The 21880-nt window shown below is 33.1% G+C and overlaps 1 protein-coding gene across 4 annotated transcripts; it reads left to right on the top strand.

Annotated features, from left to right (window-relative positions):
• The first annotated feature begins 12199 nt into the window (after window positions 1-12199).
• On the top strand, window positions 12200-19950 carry LOC131944687 (uncharacterized). 4 transcript variants are annotated; one of them, XM_059305477.1, is made up of 8 exons: window positions 12207-12265; window positions 13324-13422; window positions 13611-13737; window positions 14020-14127; window positions 15899-16378; window positions 17311-17415; window positions 17709-17763; window positions 19132-19950. In XM_059305477.1, exons 5-8 carry the CDS (start codon window positions 16232-16234, stop codon window positions 19521-19523), a joined length of 699 nt encoding a protein of 232 aa, XP_059161460.1. In that variant the 5' UTR covers window positions 12207-12265; window positions 13324-13422; window positions 13611-13737; window positions 14020-14127; window positions 15899-16231; the 3' UTR covers window positions 19524-19950. The 4 variants fall into 4 exon arrangements, with proteins under 4 accessions (XP_059161461.1, XP_059161460.1, XP_059161462.1 ...); XM_059305479.1 differs by lacking the exon at window positions 14020-14127; XM_059305478.1 differs by lacking the exons at window positions 13324-13422; window positions 13611-13737 and having other exon boundaries at window positions 12200-12265.
• The last annotated feature ends 1930 nt before the right edge of the window (window positions 19951-21880 follow it).

The raw sequence follows: 21880 nt of genomic DNA on the forward strand, positions 1-21880 counted from the left end.
TATATATATATATATATATATATATATATATATATGTATATATATATATATATAAATATAAATATAAATATATATATATATATATATATATATATATATATATATATATATATATATATATATATATATATATATATAGCCTACATATATACATTTATATATATATATATATATATATATATATATATATATATATATATATATATATATATATATATATATATATATATTATTTATACTTTTTTCCATACAATTTGTTTGTACACATGGTAATGCCTATTTATACATCATAAGTTATTTTGTTTTAAGGGTCTATAAATAATGTCGTATCCATGCATGATTAAAGGAGGTGGGATGAAGAGCGATGATAGTTTGGATGTTTATCGCTATATGTGCAAAGGAGGTGGGATGAAGAGCGATGATAGTTTGAATGTTTATCGCTATATGTGCAAAATTGTGGGTGGGGTGACTGAAAGGATAACATCTTAGGGTTATATTTTAAAATGAAGAATTTTAATATAATCTACTTAAGGGACAGCTTCTTAAATTCAAGTTTTGAACTAAAGTATTACGTGTCAACCTATGCAAATTGAATCCGATCTCAGCTTGGTTATCTTTTTGGATTCATTCCATAGTCTTTGTCCATCAAAGAACAAACTACAAGTTTTCTCTCTATGAAGAGTTTATGTCACCAGTTATCGAAACTATCTACCTGAGGTTTCGGACTCGAGAATTTTGGGTTTAGCAACCATGAACTTTAGTATTATTAGGATTTCAAAATGTTTTATTTTTTGTCACCTAAAAAACGATGATCTCCATTTTTTTCTAAAATGTCACGTTGTTTAAAAAAAAAACAACACAATGTATTAATGTTGAACAAAAATATAGCGGATGTTTAATGTTTATGGACTTGACGGACTATATGAAATCAATTTTGATTTACTTTAAGAACAGTCAAGTTGGGTGGTTCGCATGTCCTTTCTCCAGAGAGCTGTCATGGTTTTCTGTAGGCTATTTTCTGCACTTGTCCCCAGGTGTATTTGGTCTATTTGAAGACAACTTACAGGTCACGTCTCCTAGTCTTATCTCATTTTATGTTACTGTTTTATATTATTACTAGGCATGCTGCCCAGCTTCGCTTAGGCTTTCGAAAACAGGAGTTATGAAGAGGTTCCTCCGTGGACAATTTATTTCGATTTATAGCTCATATAAGGCTCATATAAGGCGCCGGTCAGTTGAGGTCAGTTTTGACCCCATCATCGTAGACTTTTCGGCCAACCGGCCCCCGTGTTCTGTCTCCCCAAGGCAAGATCCTGCCAAATTTGAAGCGCCTGCGGCGCCGGGTAGTGCCCTATCGGGCTCCCGACAACTTTGCTTTATATATTACTAGGCATACTGCCTAGCTTCGCTTAGGTTTTCAAAAAAATTGAGGAATTGAATGATTAATTAATAGGTGATTGGCTGCTATGGTAAATGCTTAGGGCCTAAATTTATACAGTGGAGTAATTTCATGTCAATCAAATATTGATGGAATATTCGCAAACTTATTACTCGCACGGTTATTAGAACTGCAAGGGGTTTCTTAATAGTAAAAATCAAATATTATAATAAATTACTTTCGCATTTAATTTTTACAATTTCAGTACAATGCAAAACATAATTTATAACAAAATATTTATTTAAAACAATGCTATACTTTATGATTTTTGTTTTTTCTTAAAAAGAGTATACAAAATATTTAAACATTTATTACATTAAAAAGTTACCTCCCCTGTTCATGGACCAAATGACCAAATCTTGTATTATGAGAATTTCACTCGCGGTCATTTTTAGCCCTCTTAGAGGGCTTTAAGTCTGACCAACAGTTTTTCCATACGGCGTAGTCATCTATACAGGTGTATACAAAAAATTAGCCAGATGTAAAGACGGTAAGTGCCCTAAAATCCACTTTGAAATCACCCTCTGTTTTTCCCATAAAATACAAAGATTATATAGGGAAATACGACTGGTCAGTTTTGACCCATTTAACGAATTTTCCCGGACAAGGCGAGTTTTTTGTGACACCCCAAGGCGTTCTCCTACCACCTCACAAAATTTCAAGGGGGGTCGTCGGAGGAAATATTTTTTTCGTAATAGAGCTCATATAAAGAGAATTTCACTCGCGGTCACTTTTTAGCCCTCGTCGAGGGCTTTGAGTGAAACCGACAGTTTTCCCTAAAGGTCAAGCCATTTACCTAAGAGCATGCAAAAAATTAGCCAGATGTAAAGACGGTAAGTTCCCTCAAATCCGTTTTGAAATCACGCTCTGTTTTTCCCATAAAATACAAAAATTATATAGGGAAATACGACTGGTCAGTTTTGACCCATTTAACGAATTTTCCCGGACATGGCGAGTTTTTTGTGACACCCCAAGGCGTTCTCCTACCCTCTCACAAAATTTCAAGGTGGGTCGTTGGAGGAAATTTTTTTTCGTAATATAGCCCATATAAGGTGCCGGTCAGTCGAGGTCAGTTTTGACCCCTTTTCCGTAGACTTTTCGGCCAACTGTCACAAGCCCTCGTGTTCTATTGCCCCAATGCACCGTATTGCTAAATTTGACGCGCCTGCGTCGCCGGGAAGTGCCATATCGGGCACCTGACCACTTTGCTTTATATATATAGATAATAAACTGTATATTGTATTCAGGTATAAATACTCATACCATACATTGATTAATTCATACAATTGTACTTCTATTCACAGAAAATGAAATCTGTATGTGTGGTCTTCATGTTCCTGTTCCTCTCTGCTGTCTTTGCTGACCAGAGAGCCGCTAGGCCACAGGAAGTTGACCAGCCGTTAGAAAGAAATCTGCTACGGGAATCAGAACACTCTGACCTGGATACAAGACAGGTTCTGGAATGTGATACCTACACTCTACCCCCAAACTATCCCCCCTCTCTGTACAAGTGTCGTCCCCGTATGTAAATGACAGTTTTGTCAAATATCTAATAAGTCAATGTCAAAACTTTGACTAAAATAAACATTTAAAATGCAATTTCGATCGTACTTTAATTAATTTTCAAACAAAATAAAATTCAGATTTAAAAAAAGAAATGCATATTTTAAGTACTTTATTTCATAGTAAAAACTGTAATTACTGTATATCTACGCCACCACAAGCAAAAAACAAATCTCAATTTTTACCTCAGACACATAGTTTACAGTTTTAGTATTACAGTTTTCATCATCGGCTTGTAAGGACTGATACAGATTTACAATAGTAATACTTCTTTCTGATAAATACATTCATTAAAACCGTTTTATTTATTCGTAATACAAACTTCCAATTTTTATTTTAAACCTGAAAATTTAAATATTTAATGAACTGGTGATTCAATGTTCTGTGGAGATTTGGAAGGGGTGTCGGTTAGTTTGTTGCGATCATTTTTTTAATCAACAGAGCACGATGATCGACATGAAGGTCAATTATTCAAGGTCATAATTTATGCCGTATTTTTTTTACCCACCTCACTCCTCCATTCTCTTCACCACACTACGGTGCTGCATGCGATAAAACAGACATTTCCACATAGTGGAAACATGTGTGTTACGGCCAAACGCTGGGCATCAAACGTTTCTACTTATTCCTTTTGCCGACTGAATGGCTTAACATCTGTATTTCAGCAGTTTATTGCACACCAGTTAGAAAGAAAGGAAGATCGAGATAGGTTCGTAATTTGCGAGAGGTTTAAGCCCTGTGAGGGTTCGTATCGTTTAAGTCTCTAATTAGAATTAACCTAGCTACCTTAAATTTTCCAATTTTCCCGTGATTGATCATTCTAGAGCAGGGGTCTCCAAACTTTTCAGTTTGGGGGCCCGAGTTTCTTCCAGGCACCTCTTCGAGATGGCAGAGCCCCCCCCCCCCCCCGACGAAATACAATTTATATAGAAAAATATACAAATTTCAATACCCCCCCCCCCCCTACCCGGAGAAAAATGTCTGATAGAAACACTGTCGACAACACACTCGAGGTCCACATGATTCAGTACACAGCTAATGTCTACTATTTAGCACACACAGCTTGCGGTTGAAAAATACAGTGCAGGAACATTAGTTTTAGAATGTTTTATCTCATTCGCTTGTTCAACCAAGCCTTTCTTTATGCCATTCATGTTAGTCTAGTCAGCAGTTCTTTTTTCAACTGATCGAATGTATCATCGTCGGTAATGGAGCCAGACATGCTATTTAGGCAGGCCAGCACTTGTGTTATGTCCATGTTTTTATCCACACCTCTAATCAACACAAACAATTGAGAGCTGGAACAGCTGTCCATTGAAAAATGGCTAAACATGCTTGCAATTTTCGCTTTTTGAGTCACAATGTTTTCACCAATGTCTGCAACACGGCGGGCACTGGTATTTTCTAATTGTTTTCAATTTTCTGGGCAAAGTTCCACAGCCACCTCCAACAAACATTTTTTTCAGTGGACAAAAAGATCTCTGCGGGCCGGATGAGAGGACTTCGCGGGCCGCATTCGGCCCACGGGCCGTAGTTTGGAGAGCCCTGCTCTAGAGTAAAAGAAAATCATTCACTTCGTACCACCCCAATTACTTTGTATAGAGTTAAAAACCGAGTGTTAGGTTGGTATTTAAACAAAACAGCTGTTCTTTCTATTTTTTTGCGTCCATTGACCGCTACGATTTGGTAAGTTTATAGTACACACATTTCTGTAGCATATAGTACACAAATTTCTGTAGCATATAGTACACACATTTCTGTAGTATACAGTACACAAAATTCTGTACCATAGCAGCTATTAGGATGTAAGTCACAGTATATGCCTTAAGATTATCTAAACCATAAAAGGTGGGTTAAGGAAATATTTGTCTTTATCCGCTCACCGCCTGCCCAACGGTACCTATGATGTGTCTCAACACGAAATAAGATAAAATCACATTTTGAATGTATCAATTGGTATCCGTACTGTATTCAAATGTCGACCCGAACTTCAAACTCATTTCAATATACTAAGCATAATCAAAACAAAAGAAACTGAGACTGCTGGGTCATGTCACTAGTGCCAACGACCATTCCAAAATCAACAATGCACGGCAGGGTGCAGAGGCGTAGAGAGGGGAGGGGGCGGGGGAACATATGTCCCCGGGCGCCGACCTCTGGGGGGGGGGGGCAAATTGAAAGTTTGAGGGGGGGGGTATAAATGAAAAGATCGAGGGGGGGGGTGTAAATCGAAAGTTTGAGGGGGGTGCAAATCGAAAAGTTTGTCCCCGGTCGCCGGGTAGGGTCGCTACGCCTCTGGCAGGGTGTCGGAAAAAGAAGAGGAGGAGATAACATTGGTTGGATGGCATCATAGAATGGACTGGGCTGCCCGGAACTGAGCTACTTAGAACAGACCAAGAAAGAGTACAGAGATTAATCGGAAAATCGTCTATTGTTCCCAAAAGAACTCTGAAAGCTTAAGGTTCAATCTTGTCCGTATGTCTGTGTGTCTCTCTCTGTGTGTGTCTGTCTGTCTGAGTTTAAACACGATTACTTGAGTACCGTTACAGCTAGGTTGATGAAATTTCACATATAAGTATTTTATCAAAATCGTAGATCCGTACGAACTTTTGAGTGATTCCGATAACCGGAAGTGATACTTTTTCTACTTTGAATTTTTCAGATAGATAAATGAAATTTCACGTGTAAATAAAATGTCTAATCCTCTACCATCTATAAAATTTTGAGTAATTCCCGTTGACCGGAAGTAGTAATTCACGCTATTTCCGATTTCTCAAAAAACGCATGTACATTTATAAAGTAATAATAATATTCCGCACTATTATGCACATTTTTTGCGTGTGTTCGCTTGGTGCGCAATTCTTTTTTCTATGAGATTCTATTCTATTTTTAAAAGTTTAAGTAATTAAAAATCATGTCTATATTCCAAGTTATATAAGAATATTCGAGAAAGTTTAGGGGAGATCACTCCCGGATTATTTAAACAATAACAGTTTGTTGTAGTTAAGACGTGGTAATATTAATAAAATACTTAGTTGTTATGTTGAAATCGGTCATGGTATTTATTTTAACAAAGTAATCAGCCTATTGTATTACCTAGATCCGCCTAACCCCCTGTTTCGTTTAATAGAAATATCAAATAATATGGTATTACTTGTTAACAAGTTACTCAATTTCTTTACTTGGAGTTAGACTGGTGAAATATTATCGATCAATGACTGCCGTTAACCAGCATCAGTGTTACGGTAAAACGGTTATACCTCCATTTTGCCTTGCCTACAACCCACCAGTTCCCCGCATTCTGATCCACCTCACTTTATGTACGTCATTTTAGCACACAGATCGTTGGTCATCTGTCGTAGCGGTGAATCATGTCATAGGCTTGACCAACACGGGTGCACCTAACACACTTTCCATTCTAGATAGAGAAGCTAGTCAGATGATACGCAAAACACGGGTGTATTTAAGGGACGGGGGGGGGGGGGGGGGGGGGGGGGGGCTGAATGTCTCTCTTACTCTTACACTTAACCACATTTGAAAGGGTTTCGCTGTATTTAAGGGAGGGGGGGGGGGGGCTGAATGTCTCTCTTACTCTTACACTTAACCACATTTGATAGGGTTTTGCTGTATTTAAGGTAGGAGGGGGTTGAATGTCTCTCTTACTCTTACACTTAACCACATTTGAATGGGTTTCGCACATGGAGTTTAGGGCCATCGAGCCCACTCCCACGAAGAGTTTCTTCCAGGCATCTCATCGAACGTAATGAAAATATATAGAAAATATATACTTTTGAGAGTATACGCCACCCCCCCCCCCCCTCCCAGAAATTGCTGTCCGCTCCCCCGGAAACTTTCAAGTGCACCCCCGGAAAAAAAGTCTGGAAGAAATACTGCTCCCACGTGCTTGGTTTTGTATCATTTACAAGGGCCGGCGTGGTCGAGTCGGTAAAGCTCATGGTTGCTAAAAGTTTCCAGTTCGAACTCTCGGGTAGATGAGGCTCGTTAGCGGGGGACATCCATTTATCTAGGAGAGATAACTCACTCCAAAATCAAACAACTTCTGCCTTGTAGTTTGTTCTTGGTTGGACAAAGGCTATGGAAGCAAAAAAAAAAAGCAGGCTGAAATCGGAGTCAATGAATGGCGCATAACCAGTTGACGCGTATTTTTAATTGTATTGGAGGGGGATCCCTTCTAAGACTAAAACTAAGAACGAAGAAGAAAAAGAAGTATCATTTACATACTAAAAATATTTTGTAACTCATATTTTTTATCAATGTTTCTAAGTATTTTCAAAGTCTAATACATTCTTAAATAGCATACTCTTGTAGTTAACGTTGTGTTTAATAAGTAGCTTATAATTTTACACAGGCAGTAAACTGCGGGCATTGAGTTGACCCGTGTTCGCTGGATTGATAATTACGTTTACATGCTGTAAACTCTTGCAAAGAACAGTGTTCATCAGACCAGGCTTTCATCATTGATTCTGCTTACTGTTACTAGCTACCAAATGCGAGTACCACTTTTAGAGCTCATCCTACACGTGACTTAGTTCACTTGACTGTAGACTACTACATATTTTACTATACACTTGCTTTTAATTCCCTTTTATTAGTTGAATCATTAGTTAACAATCAGGTCTTAGAGTATTCATCATATAACAAACACAAACTAATAACGCCCGCTATCCAGATTGTAGCATCGTAATAAATACACGCAGCGATTAGTAAATATACACTTTAATAAGAACGTAATGTGTTCCAAATCCGGGAATTTAGCCTTAAGGCTAAAATTGAAACACGTGGTGTTAGATTGTGTATTGGGATGTCTTTGAAACAAATTGTTTTACATGTTACATTTAAGTAACCCATTGCAATATTGTATACATTAACAGCAGGTCTGCTATCCATTGCGAGTGTACTCTACGTACAACCATGTGTTTCCCAATTGATAAATTTTCAGTTTCTTCCAGGCATCTCTTCGAGGGGGGGGGGGGGGGAGACGAGAAACATCTATGGTCAGACCCCCCCCCCGCCTCCTTCCCTCCAAAGATCGAATTGGAATTTATATAGAAAATATACTTTTACCAATGTTCTCCCCCTCGGAAATTTTAGACCGCCCCCACCCTCCCTCACGAAAAGTATCACGTCCATTATCCCATTATCACCCCACACCTGGATAAAAAATGTCTGAAAGAAACTTAAATAATGATCACCTAAAATATTATACCTTAATAACTTAATCCTGTTCTCTTGTTCCCAATTAAGCTACTAGACACTATAATCTGCTCCAGCTGATATCGATCACGTGATCAAACTGTATAAATTCCGGCTACCTAGCTAAACCCATTTTAAAGCAAGGTGGACAGTCATACACACGGGCAAGTAGTCTCTTCTTTGTTGCAACAAAACCAGTTCAGCTTTACAAAGGTAAGGAGTATAAAAACATATGCATACACGTTTTTAAATTCATTTTAGGAAACTAATACAGTAAAACGTTGTTTTCCAAGCACTTATTGTATACAATATATATATACAGCCTATATATATATATATATATATATATATATATATATATATATATATATATATATATATATATATATATATATATATATATATATATATATATATATATATAAATATATATATATATATATATATATATATATATATATATATATATATATATATATATATATATATATATAATATATATATAAATATATAATTTTGTTGATACTTTTTTCCATACAATTTGTTTGTACACCTGGTAATGTCTATTTAGAAGTTATTTTGTTTGACATAGGGGTCTATAAACACCAGTGTACGTCTACCTGATTCTCTGTGAGTCTATTTTTTTGGTAAGTTTAGTTTGATTAGTCGTGGTAGAGTGAGGTGTTCGCAGGTTTAAACATTTGGTATTCGTAGAGGGAGGTGTTCGCAGGTTGGAGTATTTGATAACTGTAACATAATCTAATCGTTTTTTTGTTCTCAAACGAATTCAGTGGGTTAATCGAATGACTTGATTATAAAGCGTTTTGAAATATTTTTTCTAGATCAAATTAATTTAAAAAAAAAAAAAACTTATTTGTATGCAAATGTACCATAACAATGAAATTAGAAAATTATTTTTAAAATATGCAAATTTAAATGTTAATCTTTCAATGTGGAATACAATTTGCTTGTTTAAGTTTTTTGAAATCGCTGATGTTTGAGATCAAGATAAAAAAAATTCTCCATGATTCAATTCTAAAAATGTCTATATTAACAAACACGATTTTGATTGCAACTAAATATTCATAAACAAACCATTATTCGCTTTAAAATGGTCTGTCTTTTCATTGTTGATAGACAAATTAGGTGATCTAAATTAACGTTAATTTCAAAACTGTTTTTAATTTTCTATTTCAATATAGCTGTTTTTGTACTACAAGAAGGCTATTTCGTTTTACATTGTATTTTTTTTTATTAGATTCAAAATACTTTTGCGAATTTTTTTAAAAATATGAGCTGTTTTTCTTCTAGAAAATGAAAGCTGTCGTGATTGCCTGTCTGCTGTTTACCCTGGCTGTTGTTGTGGCCGACCAGGTCGATGACGTGCCTGCGGTCAGAGAGTTGCAGGAATCAAAGAAAGATGTTCCAGTAGAGGCGGCCAGGGCTGACGTGGACCGTAAACAAATCAACGACTGTGAATTTAGGCCGTGGGAGCGTCAGTGTCGTTAGGTCAACTTGTCCAGTCTGTCATGACCTAAGATTTAAAAATTGGACACAACCTAAACTAAATGTTATCCAATTATAATTAACGAGCCGACCCGCGGCATATCATACGCCGCTAATTAGTTGTTTTATTTTCAACTTTTCAGTAATTCATAATTTGTTTATTCGACAGTACCAATACTGCGACTGAAAATATTTGCATTCAAACACTATCAGTAGGTCGTTAAGGACGATACTACCCCCACCCTCCTTTCCCCCAACCCCTACCCTATACGCCCCCCCCCCCCCCCGTGAAAGCAGCCTCCTCTTAGTTACCTCTCCTAAGTTCAAGATCGTTTCAAACTAAATTATCTGCACCTAGTAACCTTCACTAAACCCGGCTCTACGATTGTAAACATTTAGCGTTAACCAAAGCTCACCAGACCATGTAGAGTGGGGTGGTGGGGAGCGCGCTTACAGCTTGTTTTCTAGCGTCTCCAAGAAGAGAATTATATATATAGATTAAAACAATATGAATTGCTAATAGTAAGATAGTTTCAATAAAAATTAAAAAAGACAACATACTATGTATTAAATTTAATATCTTTGTTGTACCTGTATATTCTGTTTAAATATATTTACATAATCGTGCACATGTGGTTTTTTTTGTTACACATTTGGTGTATTTTTTATTGCATTAGGGTCTAGGTACAGACAGCATGAAGTCCAACAAAATGTCAGACATAAAATCTATTGCAAGATTGGCGTTTTATTGTGGTGCTGCCTTTAAAATTATAATATGTTTCAGTGGATGGTTGAGAAATGTGTTAAAATATCCTATAAATAATCAAGATTCTTGTATATCAAGGCTTGATTTAAAATATACTTTGACCATAGAAAAAAGTTAACCAGTAATCTGACAATAGAGACTATATGTGTCATTTTGATCTTAGTGATATATGTCTTGCTGTACTCTGTGTTGTTTATATCTATTTACTAGTCAAACGATATACAATTATAATTACGACAATTAGGGGTTCTGTTCTAAAAGTGTATAACCTAACGGTGGTGGCGAGAAAAGGCTGGTAAGTTCCAGAATACACTTACCACAGTATACAATAATTCTGCTGATTCAATGATTTCTGGTTTAATTTTAATTATCTTTGAGTTAACCGGTTTTAAACTTGAAAACCAAATATCAAGACCATAATGAATCATAGATAAGTAATTAAACATGAATTCACAAAAAAAAATCATTAAGAAAGGATTTAAAATTTTTTTAAAAATTCGTTTTTATCTCTTAGCAAAGGTTTATGTAATTAAAGCCATTAAGCGTATATTGGTTTGATTTAGAGCCGGCCAAAAACTCAAGTCAAATTACTTAAGAGGACCTAATAATTAATGTTCGTGTAACAATGTAGTGAAACCAATAACGTAAAATATTTTTTCTACTCGATACGTGCATGTAACAGATATTGTTGTTATATCCGACTGGTAGATAAGACAACGGTCACAATCAATTCAATAATTAAAAGATTTGTTGAGAATTTAACAGTAAATATTTTAATCAGAGAACATGAACTTTTGTGTCACCACATGATGGTTTATATCTCATCTGTGTCACCCTAGATGATTGGGAAAAGAAACAGTGGCGGACGTTTATTGCAGTTAACTCAGCCTGGACTAGCACTGATCGGTCAGTGGTTGTTGACATGAAGAACTGTCAAGAAATTTACTTTTACGTAGACTACTCTGATGAAGAAGCAAAGTTATTTATTGTCAGTAATTTTACTATCATTAATGTATAGAAGCACAACAAAAAACCTATAAATACTTAGAATAATAAAAAATGTAACCACCGTTTAAAAAAGAGAACGCTGTAATGTTTTGTATGTTTATCTCAAGTCGACACAGTTTATATGTTTGACACCATATGCCTTTAACCCTCAATACACATCTCAAAGCAATCACATAACATAGATTAGTTATTAATAAAGCAAATGACAGTGTTAGTACTGTTTTATTTGAGATATAAAATTTAAAAGGATATAATTAAATATTTAATTTCAAGTGCTTGGATACATGTCGAATTATTAATGGCTCAATATGGTTGTTCACGTAATTGTTATGTAGGATAAGTGTGCCAATAAGTTTACTTTTTAGAGCTGTACGTTAAAAGGGTTATATTTTGATTGAATAGATCTATTTGTGCAACGTGAATGCTTTATACTTATTGGTATCTATAGTAATCGTCATATTAGACTCAACTGTAGTGCTATTTTGAATAGTGCTTAATGTGTATAGTTTTGTTGATTTTTTTCCTTAATTACTGTGCGTTTCCATTATTTCTTAAAATTATGTTGCTTTTGTTTGTTTTTATTTGGTTTAAAATGAAAAAAAACAATTTCCAACTAAACATTAACTGCTTCTGAAAAGAAAACTGAAAATATTTACGGAAAATTCCGATATTACCTAACACTTCTTGGAATGAATTTAGCAATTAAAAACGCGGCCATGTTGTAAGATTGTAGCTATGTACGTTTTCTAGGCTTAAGTAAAAACGTGAAGGTAAGGCCTAATTGTATTTAAGAATGTGATTTTCTTACAAAAAGTAAAATAAAATAGTATCCGTGATAAGAGGTTCGCAAGCTAGCTAGTTTATAGTTCCTTGTATTTTTATATTATAAAGTGTAAAACACAATCTTGACATGACAGTGCAGCTGATACAGAATGGATGTTGTTCAACTTCAATAGTTGAGTAATAGAGTTGTTTCTCCAAAATTATTTCAAAAAAAAAAAAACGTACTTTTACTGCCTGAAATTACTCAAAATTTGACAGAAGGCAGAGAATTAGATGTGAAATTTAGTTTATCGATCTGAAATAGTACTCAAGTTATAGACTTCCGGTTATCGGAAATCGCTCAAAAGTTGATACGGAACTACCATTTTAATGTAATACTTATGTTATGAAATTTCATAAACCTAGCTGTAACGGTACTCAAATTATCGTGTTTACAGACACACACACACATACACACACATATATAAACATACACAAAGACATAATACGGACAATATTGCAAAATTATTTTTTTCCGACTCAGGGAGGTGTAAAACGTCCAGATTTGTAAACATCTTTTTTTTCGCACGATTACAATACTTTTTCTATACTCTGTATATACGAGAAAGCAAAACCGAGTATTTTTTAAAACCTGCTATGATTCTGTAAATATTAACACAACTCATTTTAAAACGCTACAGCATACTCGGAATTGGTATAGAGTTTTTTAGCACGTATCATTATTATTTTTTTTTATAGAAGCGATCAACAATAAAATAACTAGCTTTTTGTCTCCCCTGTAAAATTTACATTTTCGGAGTTCGACGGGTTTGCGTTACTGACATCAAAGAAATAATGTAAGTGGTAAAAACCTACAAATCTAAGATATATGCTTTAAGTTACAAATATGAATATGGTGGTTACGTTTTCAGGACAGTAAATGGTGTTGGTCCTACTCACAATGAATAATAACGGTAAATATATGTTATTATTTAATCCCGTTATTATATGAGACATAGAAATCATGCCAGTGGTTAACACAGTCGAGATACATTTCTTTTTCAAGATGCGTCCAAGAATTCAGGCCAAGCTAGTTACAGAGCATATGCGATGTTTGGAAGAACAGATAGGAGTTATGGAACCTGTCATGAAAGCTATGAAAAGTGTAAGACAAATACGCGAATGTACATTTTTAATATACAGTAATTCAATGTAGGTTTTTTGAATTATGTAGCTGGCTGGTTAGAAATTATATTGGTGCCTTTTTTTGTAAAAACGCTTTAGATTGTTCTTACATTTTGTTAGAAAATACATGTAAATTGAATACAATACGTATCAATTTAAAATCAACAGGCAATGAAAAAAAGCAAGACCTGGTTAGAAGATACACAAGACGACAGGTCATTGACCTATCTCGAGTTACAACAAGTGTTGGACACAGCCACCCAGGATTTCTTGGATTTATCTTCAGCATTAATACGTTTGTTTAGACATTATATATTTAAATTAAAATTGTATACTGCGATACATTTTATTTATAAATAATATATATTTGAATCAATCGACGTACGTATTAAGAGTTTCAATACCAATGTTAATGTTGCTAAGTAGAGTTTAATTTAAACGAGTGCTCCATAGGTTTGCAATTGCATCACAGACATATAAAAACGATGTAACTTTCAAAATTGGGTGATATATGCCGCTAATATTATTGAAAAAAATATTAATATTTTTCCCTTTTTTATAACACTTTTAAAAACAGATCAAAGCAACGACGTTCAAGATGATACGGAACGCGTTCACTCGGTCACATATACGGCGTCACCTGTAAATCTGGCTTCGAGACAATCCCTAATAGAACTTCCGACAGGTAAAAAAAAATGTTGCGATAAAAAAAGTTACAAAGGTTTATAATGTAGATTTATTTGTATGACTCGAACTTAATTAAATACGTATAACTAGATACGTTTTACATTTTGTTTTCAAATACCATCATGCACATCTATCTATATAATACTAAAACTCAAGTTTGTTTACCTGTTTGCATCTTTTTTGTTTGTCCGTTTGGTTACACTATGTGTAGAGCTGTGAAATACGTATTTAGGAAAAGAATAATGTTATTTTTGACCAAACTGTTAATCACAAATTAATTTAAAGACGCTAGATTAACCACATTAATTATAAAAGTTCAGAACCATGACTTTACTTATAGTGATATCACATGATTTATTTACTTTTTATAACAATGATGGCGGCTTCCATCGACGATTTATTTGCCCATTCAGAAATTTAACATTATAAAGCTAATTTTCTGTGGGCTACAGCCTTAACGATGCGTCCGTTTGTTATTTTTATTAGGATCCAACACTATTATCAATTTTCAACAATTATTTTAATTTGAGTATACATTAAATTTCTCTAGATCTTCAGATCAGAGGTCGGACGAAGTGGAAGTCAATCCTAGATCTAAAATCTTGAATATAGTTCAAACAAAGATTAATTAGTTAAAAATACAATCTGTTATAAACAATTAAACTGTTAATTTTTTTTATAAAACTATGTTAGTCTTTAAATATTTGATATACATCTTTGCTTTTTACCTTCAAGGATCATCTAATTCGTGAATACATGTGATTTATCTATCTCTAGGTTCTAGATCTATTCTAGATTCTAGATCTAGAAAAAATTAGCCTTTACAAGCTAACCGTAATGTACTTCTGATCTAGATCTAGTTCTAGATCTAGCTCTATCTAGATCTATGTTAATAATGAGTTTCTAGACTAAACTATTTCAGGCCTTAATTATTTTTTATAAACCTTGTTTGTTTAGCTATGAAATTGGCTGATTTGGGATAAAATTTATTTTGAAATAATACTAGATCTAGGGCCTATTGCGTAACTTAAGTTTAATCTACTTAATGTAGATCTACATGTACCACTAATTTTGCGTATGATTGTAACTTCCAAGATAGCTGAGATAGCTACCCATGCGGGTGGTACGGGTTCGAGACATATCATGTAAATGTAATTACTTTTTTTTTCTTTTTTTTTTATAGATGTGAATGATAAAGTTGCCTATCGGGACTTAGTAGGACACGGGGCAGGTCAAGTAGAGTTCCACTGTCTCTGTGTTCTCAACATATGAAGAGATAATGTGGTCAGACCCATTCTCAGCCGAAATGGGTGTTTTCACACGATAAAAACATGTTCCCTGAGACTTAGTGGTACACTTGGCAGGTGAAGTAGAGTTGGGTATGTGTAGAGTTCACCTGTGACATCAGCATATGAAGAAATAGTGTGGTCTGACCCATGCTTAGTCGAAATCGCTATTTTAAAAGACATAAGAGTTGGCGGAATACTGGGCAGGTAAAGTAGAGTTGACCTGTTTTTGTGACCTCAGCATATGAAGGGATAGTGTGGTCAGTTACATGCTCAGCCGAAATAGGTGTTTAAAAAAAATGTCTGAGGTGTGACGTCTTTTTTAATGTGGGGTCTTGTTTTTGTGTGACGATAAGTTATTTTTAAATTGCAGTTAATGACACAGTTAAAAAACACGTATCGTTTATCATTTATTTTCACAAATGTGTTGTAAAGGCCAAATTGAAGTTGTTTCTCATTTAAATTTGATCTTTATTTGTTTAGACATAGTTAACAGAATAGATCTGATTGAGAAAACTGTAACATTATTACAAGACACAAAACAACGGACTGAAGAAGATATATTAGAAATAAAACAATGGAAGGACGCCGTTGTAACAGAACAAAATGATATCGAGAAAAATATTGAAAAACTAACGAAGCAACATAAGCAGAAGTTTAAAAACATAAGAATGAAAATAAATGAACAAGATGATAAATGTTGTGATATGAATGAAGAAATTGAAAAGTTAAAGCAAAAACAATCTGCTTTAATCTCAAGTATAGATAAACTGTCGCCAGTAGTGAAAAAATATGAAAACGACATAGAGAAAATAAATGAAGAAATTCAAGATCAAAAAAAATAAAATAGTTTATGCCACACAAGGAGTTAACAAACAATCTGATTTAATATCTGCTTTACAAGAAGATGGACAGAAAGAATTAATCAGTACAAGACAAATGCTTGATAATTTGTTTTCTAAGGTAAAATAACTTTTGCTTTTACTTAAAGGGAGGATAATATTGTTTTGAAAAATGTGGTAATATTGTGATGAAAACGCTTTCCACAAAAACAATTTAGCTTATTAAAACTTAAAAATCATTTATTAAGTATGTACTATGGTGTTTAAAGATGTTCAGATATCAGTGTACTATTTATATTATTTAATGTACAATTTAAAAAAAATACTTTTCCGCAATACTTTTTTACTTTCTCGTATATACGAAGTATAGAGAAAGTCTTGTAATCGTGCAAAAAAAAAAAAAAATCGAGATTTTTACAAATCTCGACGTTTCACACCTCACTGATACGGAAAAACATAATTTTGCAATCTTGTCCGTATGTCTGTGTGTCTGTCTGTGTGTCTGTGTGTCTGTGTGTCTGTCTGTCCGTGTGTAAACACGATAACTTGAGAACCGTTACAGCTAGGTTGATGAAATTTCATATATAAGTATTTTATCAAAATCGTAGATCCGTATCAACTTTTGAGCGATTTCCGATAACCGGAAGTGGTACTTTTCCTACTTTGAATTTTTCAAAAGCCTATAACTTGAGTACTATTTCAGATAGATAAATGAAATTTCATATGTAAGTAAAAGATCTAATTCTCTACCTTCTATCAAATTTTGAGTCATTTCCGTTGACTGGAAGTAGTACTTTACGCTACTTCCGATTTCTCAAAAAACTAATGTAAATTTTAAAAGTAATAATAATATTGCGCACCATTATGCGCTTTTTTATTTGGCGTTCACTTGGTGTGCAATTAATTTGTCTACGAGATTTTATTCTATTTTTAAAACTTTAAGTATTTAAAATGGATTAAAAATCATGTCTATAGCCCGAGTTCCCATCCCCTGTTATTTTATATAAGAATATTCGAGAAAGTTTAGGGGAGATCACTCCCGGTTTATTTTAGCAAAATGTAATATGTAAGCTACTACAACAAAGATTAATGTCAATGGATAGAGTGTTTCAAAAGTTTACTGGACAATTCTCAACTAGTGGGCACAAAAACATGAAGGTAAATATATTTTAGGCATTCAAATTTTGAATTAATTTAATGAAGTTAGTTTTGCACATGCAGCTTTATAAACATTAAACATTTTACGTAATTGTATTATTCATTGATTTTTAATTGAATCTACTGATTAAACTGCAGCACTCGCCGATAAATATCTAACATATGCATGCATCAATATGAGTTTTAATAAAGGATTGGTCAGTAAATGTAATTGTTACAAAATTCAAAATAGTTTTAATGTTTTAGCTATTAAAAACAAATCTAAACAATGCTGTAATATTTGTTTTATTTAGATTGATGCTATGGAAAATGATGTCTTAAGGCTGACAACAGATTTTCATAAAATTGGTCAGTTGCTGTAAATAATTTAAAACTATGACTAGATTATTATTTATATTAGCTTGAATATATTAATTTTTCTTTGGCCTGAATGTTAGCCTGTATGCTTACTAAACATAATGGGTGGCTCTCAAATCAACCTAGATTTCTAAATATAAGTTCATTAAAAGCAGCTAGTTTTTTTTTTTAAAAATATAGCTTATTTAATGGGGATTTTTACTTGCGTTTTAAAATGTTTAATTCCATCAAAATCAAACTCATATTACGAAACTTGTAAATAATTTTGCTTATTTACATTGCTGTACACATTCTCAATTTGTTAACAGACATTACCAAGTTGAAAATAATTCTTCCATCATTATTGTTGACATGGATAAAAACCTTTTTTTGGTTTTTAGATTTTGCAAACAAAGCGACCGTAAAAAAAATAATAAGCCTGAACATTCTAAATAGTTTAGAATATTTGTTTTGTTTAAGGCTACTTTTCTATTTATTTTCATCAAGCTCAATCTATAACCAGAAATTTCAATTTCGTAAGACAAACAATGAATGGATGTATAGGAATTCTATGATCGATATTCTAAAAACCCTATTTTAAAAAAAAAAACTCAAATGAATTGTACTCAAAAACGTTGTTGATAATATTTTCAAAGTGTAGCTTTGTTTGTTTTCAATTTCGGTGAAAATAAATACAATCACATTGTTTTTAGAATTTTAAATGTTTTCCCTAGTTACAGAATAACTAAAACCATAAATTACCTCCAATCTTTAGTAAAGTCCAGCAAACATCACACATTCATATCTATATAACAATATTTATTTTATTAACAACGTGCATAATTTTTAAAAATATTTAATGGCACTTTCGAATAATTGTTAGACTGTTCTCGTTTGAGTACATTGACTAGACATACTAACTCTAGAATTCTTCTAACCACCCGCTACCATTTTATGCCCAACACTGGTGTTTATTGGTGCTCTCTCTTCTGATGATGTTTTACTGCCACTATCCAGACAAAAGGGTGTAAAAAACAATTGCAAACTTGAGTTGTCGAGAGTGTAATTAACCTGTGAAGTTACGCATGATGACGTAATTTCATTGAAGACAGAAAAAAGTAAAGTAATATAAAGTCATTATTGTCCAACAAATTACCTTCAGCAAGATTACAATACCTGTCTCGTGAAAGTACTGAGAAACAATGACATTTAGTTTCGTTGGTCTTGCGATATTAACAATAAAATGGCTTCTAACATAGCGTTGTATAATTTTATGAATATTTTTGGGAAACACAAAAAACGAAAATATTTTAGTAAAATTAGGTTGAATACGTTGTAGTTAAGTTGTTTTGAAGCTGATGAAATGTTTTTATTTGACAGAGAACCTGGTACGTCACAGATATGTTTGTCAAATACAGCTTGCTTACACTACACCAGTGAGTACTGATTCGATAATTTTAAAATTTGGTGATGTCCGTGAGTACAACGGGCAACATTTTAATCAAACAACAGGAAAATTTCTATCACCACATGATGGTTTATATCTTGTATTTGTGACTCTAAACGAATGTGGCAAGAAATTTGTTCAAGTTGGTGTGTACACTGAAGACATTCTGTGCCTGAGCACCGAAGTTAAATTTGCCAATACCAACGCTGCTGGGTCAGTAGTTGTTGACATGAAGAAAGGTCAAGAGCTTTTCTTTAAAGTCGATCATGCTGATCAAAATGCTAGTTTATCCTGGTACAGTGCATTTTCTATTGTCAGTTTGTAGAAGTGCTTGGTGAGTGTTACCTTATTTATATATGTAATCCAGATATGTAACACGATTTTAAATACTCTAAAACCAGAATTTACAACTATACTACTTTCAGAAATGTATAAACTTCTGTCACTTCACAATTATCAAGCATGTAGCATCAATCAAATATGAATTAGTTTTGTAATTCGCTCAACTACTTACTTCTTTTATAGATCACATCGTATGAAAATGTGTATGCTTTAATTTATAATACAGATAACATGTACTGAATATATCCAGCATTCCAAAAGCCCGATGTTTAATATATGCCGTTTATAACTCTACTTATATTCCAAATGATTTACTGATTATGCACAACACATAATCAAATGTAAATTTAGTTTGATGATTTTATAATTATACTAGTAGAAACGTGATGAAAAATAAAAAAATATTACAATATGATAGATGTGTTTGTATCATTTAAAAAAGTACTATATTTAAATGAAAACGTTTTATAAACAATAGGAACTTTGAGAGACTTTCAGGAAGGGTAAATCACCATGAAGAATGAGCCACAGTGGGAGGGGAAATAATCGATTAAGAAGTGGTGAATAAATAATAGGAACAATATGTATCAGAGAAATACTACAAGAAAAGAAAAAAGTTAGGCATGTAGAAATATCTTGTATTTTCATCCTTGCTTGTTTTAACATACTTAGAAAACATCGCTCCGGATTTACTTTTTTTACGGAGGTAGAAACATCTATTTTTCTCAAAGTTACTACAGATCAATTAAATTAGATTAATTAAATTATACTGGGCGTTTGCATGTTGATTTGGTTACCGCAAATTAATTCACATTTTTCAGAAAACAGAGCATTAGATCTTTTATATATATATATATATATATATATATATATATATATATACATATATATATATATATATATATATATACATATATATATATATATATATGTATATATATATATATATATATATATATATATATATATATATATATATATATATATATATATATATATATATATATATATATATATATATATATATATATATATATATATATATATATATATATGTATATATATATATGTGTGCGTGTGTGTGTGTTTGTGTGTGGGGGGGGGGGGGGAATTCCGTCTAACTCAAACAGTATTTAAGTTATAGGCTTCAGAAAAACTGAAAGTAGAAAAAGTTCCTTTTCCGGTACCGGAAACGGATTTAATATGATACTTATATATGAAATTTCGTCAACCAAGATGTAACTGTGCTCATGTTACCGTGTTCACAGACAAACAGAAACACACACACACATGTGCACATATTGCATTATAATCTACACGTCATTTTTGGAAAACAAATGGTTTGATTTTTTTTTTAGGTTGCATTTTAAAATACATACAATTAAACATACACAGAGTTTATATTCGAGTGATCTAACATAAATTAATGTAAGGACAATTTAAAGTAGCTATGCTTCGTATGCCCTTGTGAAATTAACATATATGCTACTTCATAAAATATTATGTCTTGTCAATTCAGTACGTTTATGTAACATAATATGCTTGTCGCAGATAGCTTGCAGCACCACTCTCCGTCATGGTTTAATCATGTCAAGATTTAAAGATATACATGTATGTAATGGTTAAAACTGTAATCAAACAACTTGATAGTTTATATAAGTATACGAGAAAGTAAAAATTGTCCAATTAATGCAATTAATCATTATTTTTTTTTTTAAAAATAGACTAGTTTTTTGTTAATCTAATTAGTTATTTTACAAGCTAAGGAACGCTGGCAAGATATGGGTTAGTACGTAAGTAATAAATTAATATTTGTAGTGATAAAACGCATAGTGCCTACATAATATAATGAAAAAATTTATTTTAAAGATATTACTAATACTATGGAAAAAAATAAATAAAACAGGAGTGATCTTCCCTAAACATTAACGGTATATTCTTATATCACCCTAAGTCTATCGGAGAGCACTTTGAGCTCTAGTTCAGGTGTGATCAAATCAAACAGTACATGACTGCTGATAGACTGTTTATAAACTAAATTGGTTGAATGTCAGTGATACATTTCTCTGCAATACACAGAGTCAGCTTAGAGTAAATAACAAGCAAATAAGATGGGTGAAATATAAACCTCGGATCTCGGCCTTTTAAAATTTCAGTGGCCCCCATGTTAATGACGGGCCATTGATAAGAAAATGATAAGTGTTCTCTTCACGCTGATCATTTCAAGTTTCCACAACCAAGAAATCCACCCACCTACTTGAAATTATGTGTTAGTTAGTGTAGTGCTCGGACAAAGTTAAGAGTAAAGAAATCGACATTATATTAAGACATGGTTTTTGA

Source organism: Physella acuta, unplaced genomic scaffold (assembly GCF_028476545.2).
Source record: "Physella acuta isolate Inbredline_101_S28 unplaced genomic scaffold, ASM2847654v3 ptg000503l, whole genome shotgun sequence".
NCBI lineage: Eukaryota > Metazoa > Mollusca > Gastropoda > Physidae > Physella > Physella acuta.

Bases quoted from the DNA above. Each gene is read 5' to 3' on its own strand.
- LOC131944687 (XM_059305478.1), top strand. From the start codon at position 16,232: ATGAAGAAATTCAAGATCAAAAAAAATAAAATAGTTTATGCCACACAA. The intron at 16,379-17,310 runs GTAAAATAACTT...GGTTTATTTTAG, and splicing joins TTGATAATTTGTTTTCTAAG to CAAAATGTAATATGTAAGCT. The intron at 17,416-17,708 runs GTAAATATATTT...TGTTTTATTTAG, and splicing joins GTGGGCACAAAAACATGAAG to ATTGATGCTATGGAAAATGA.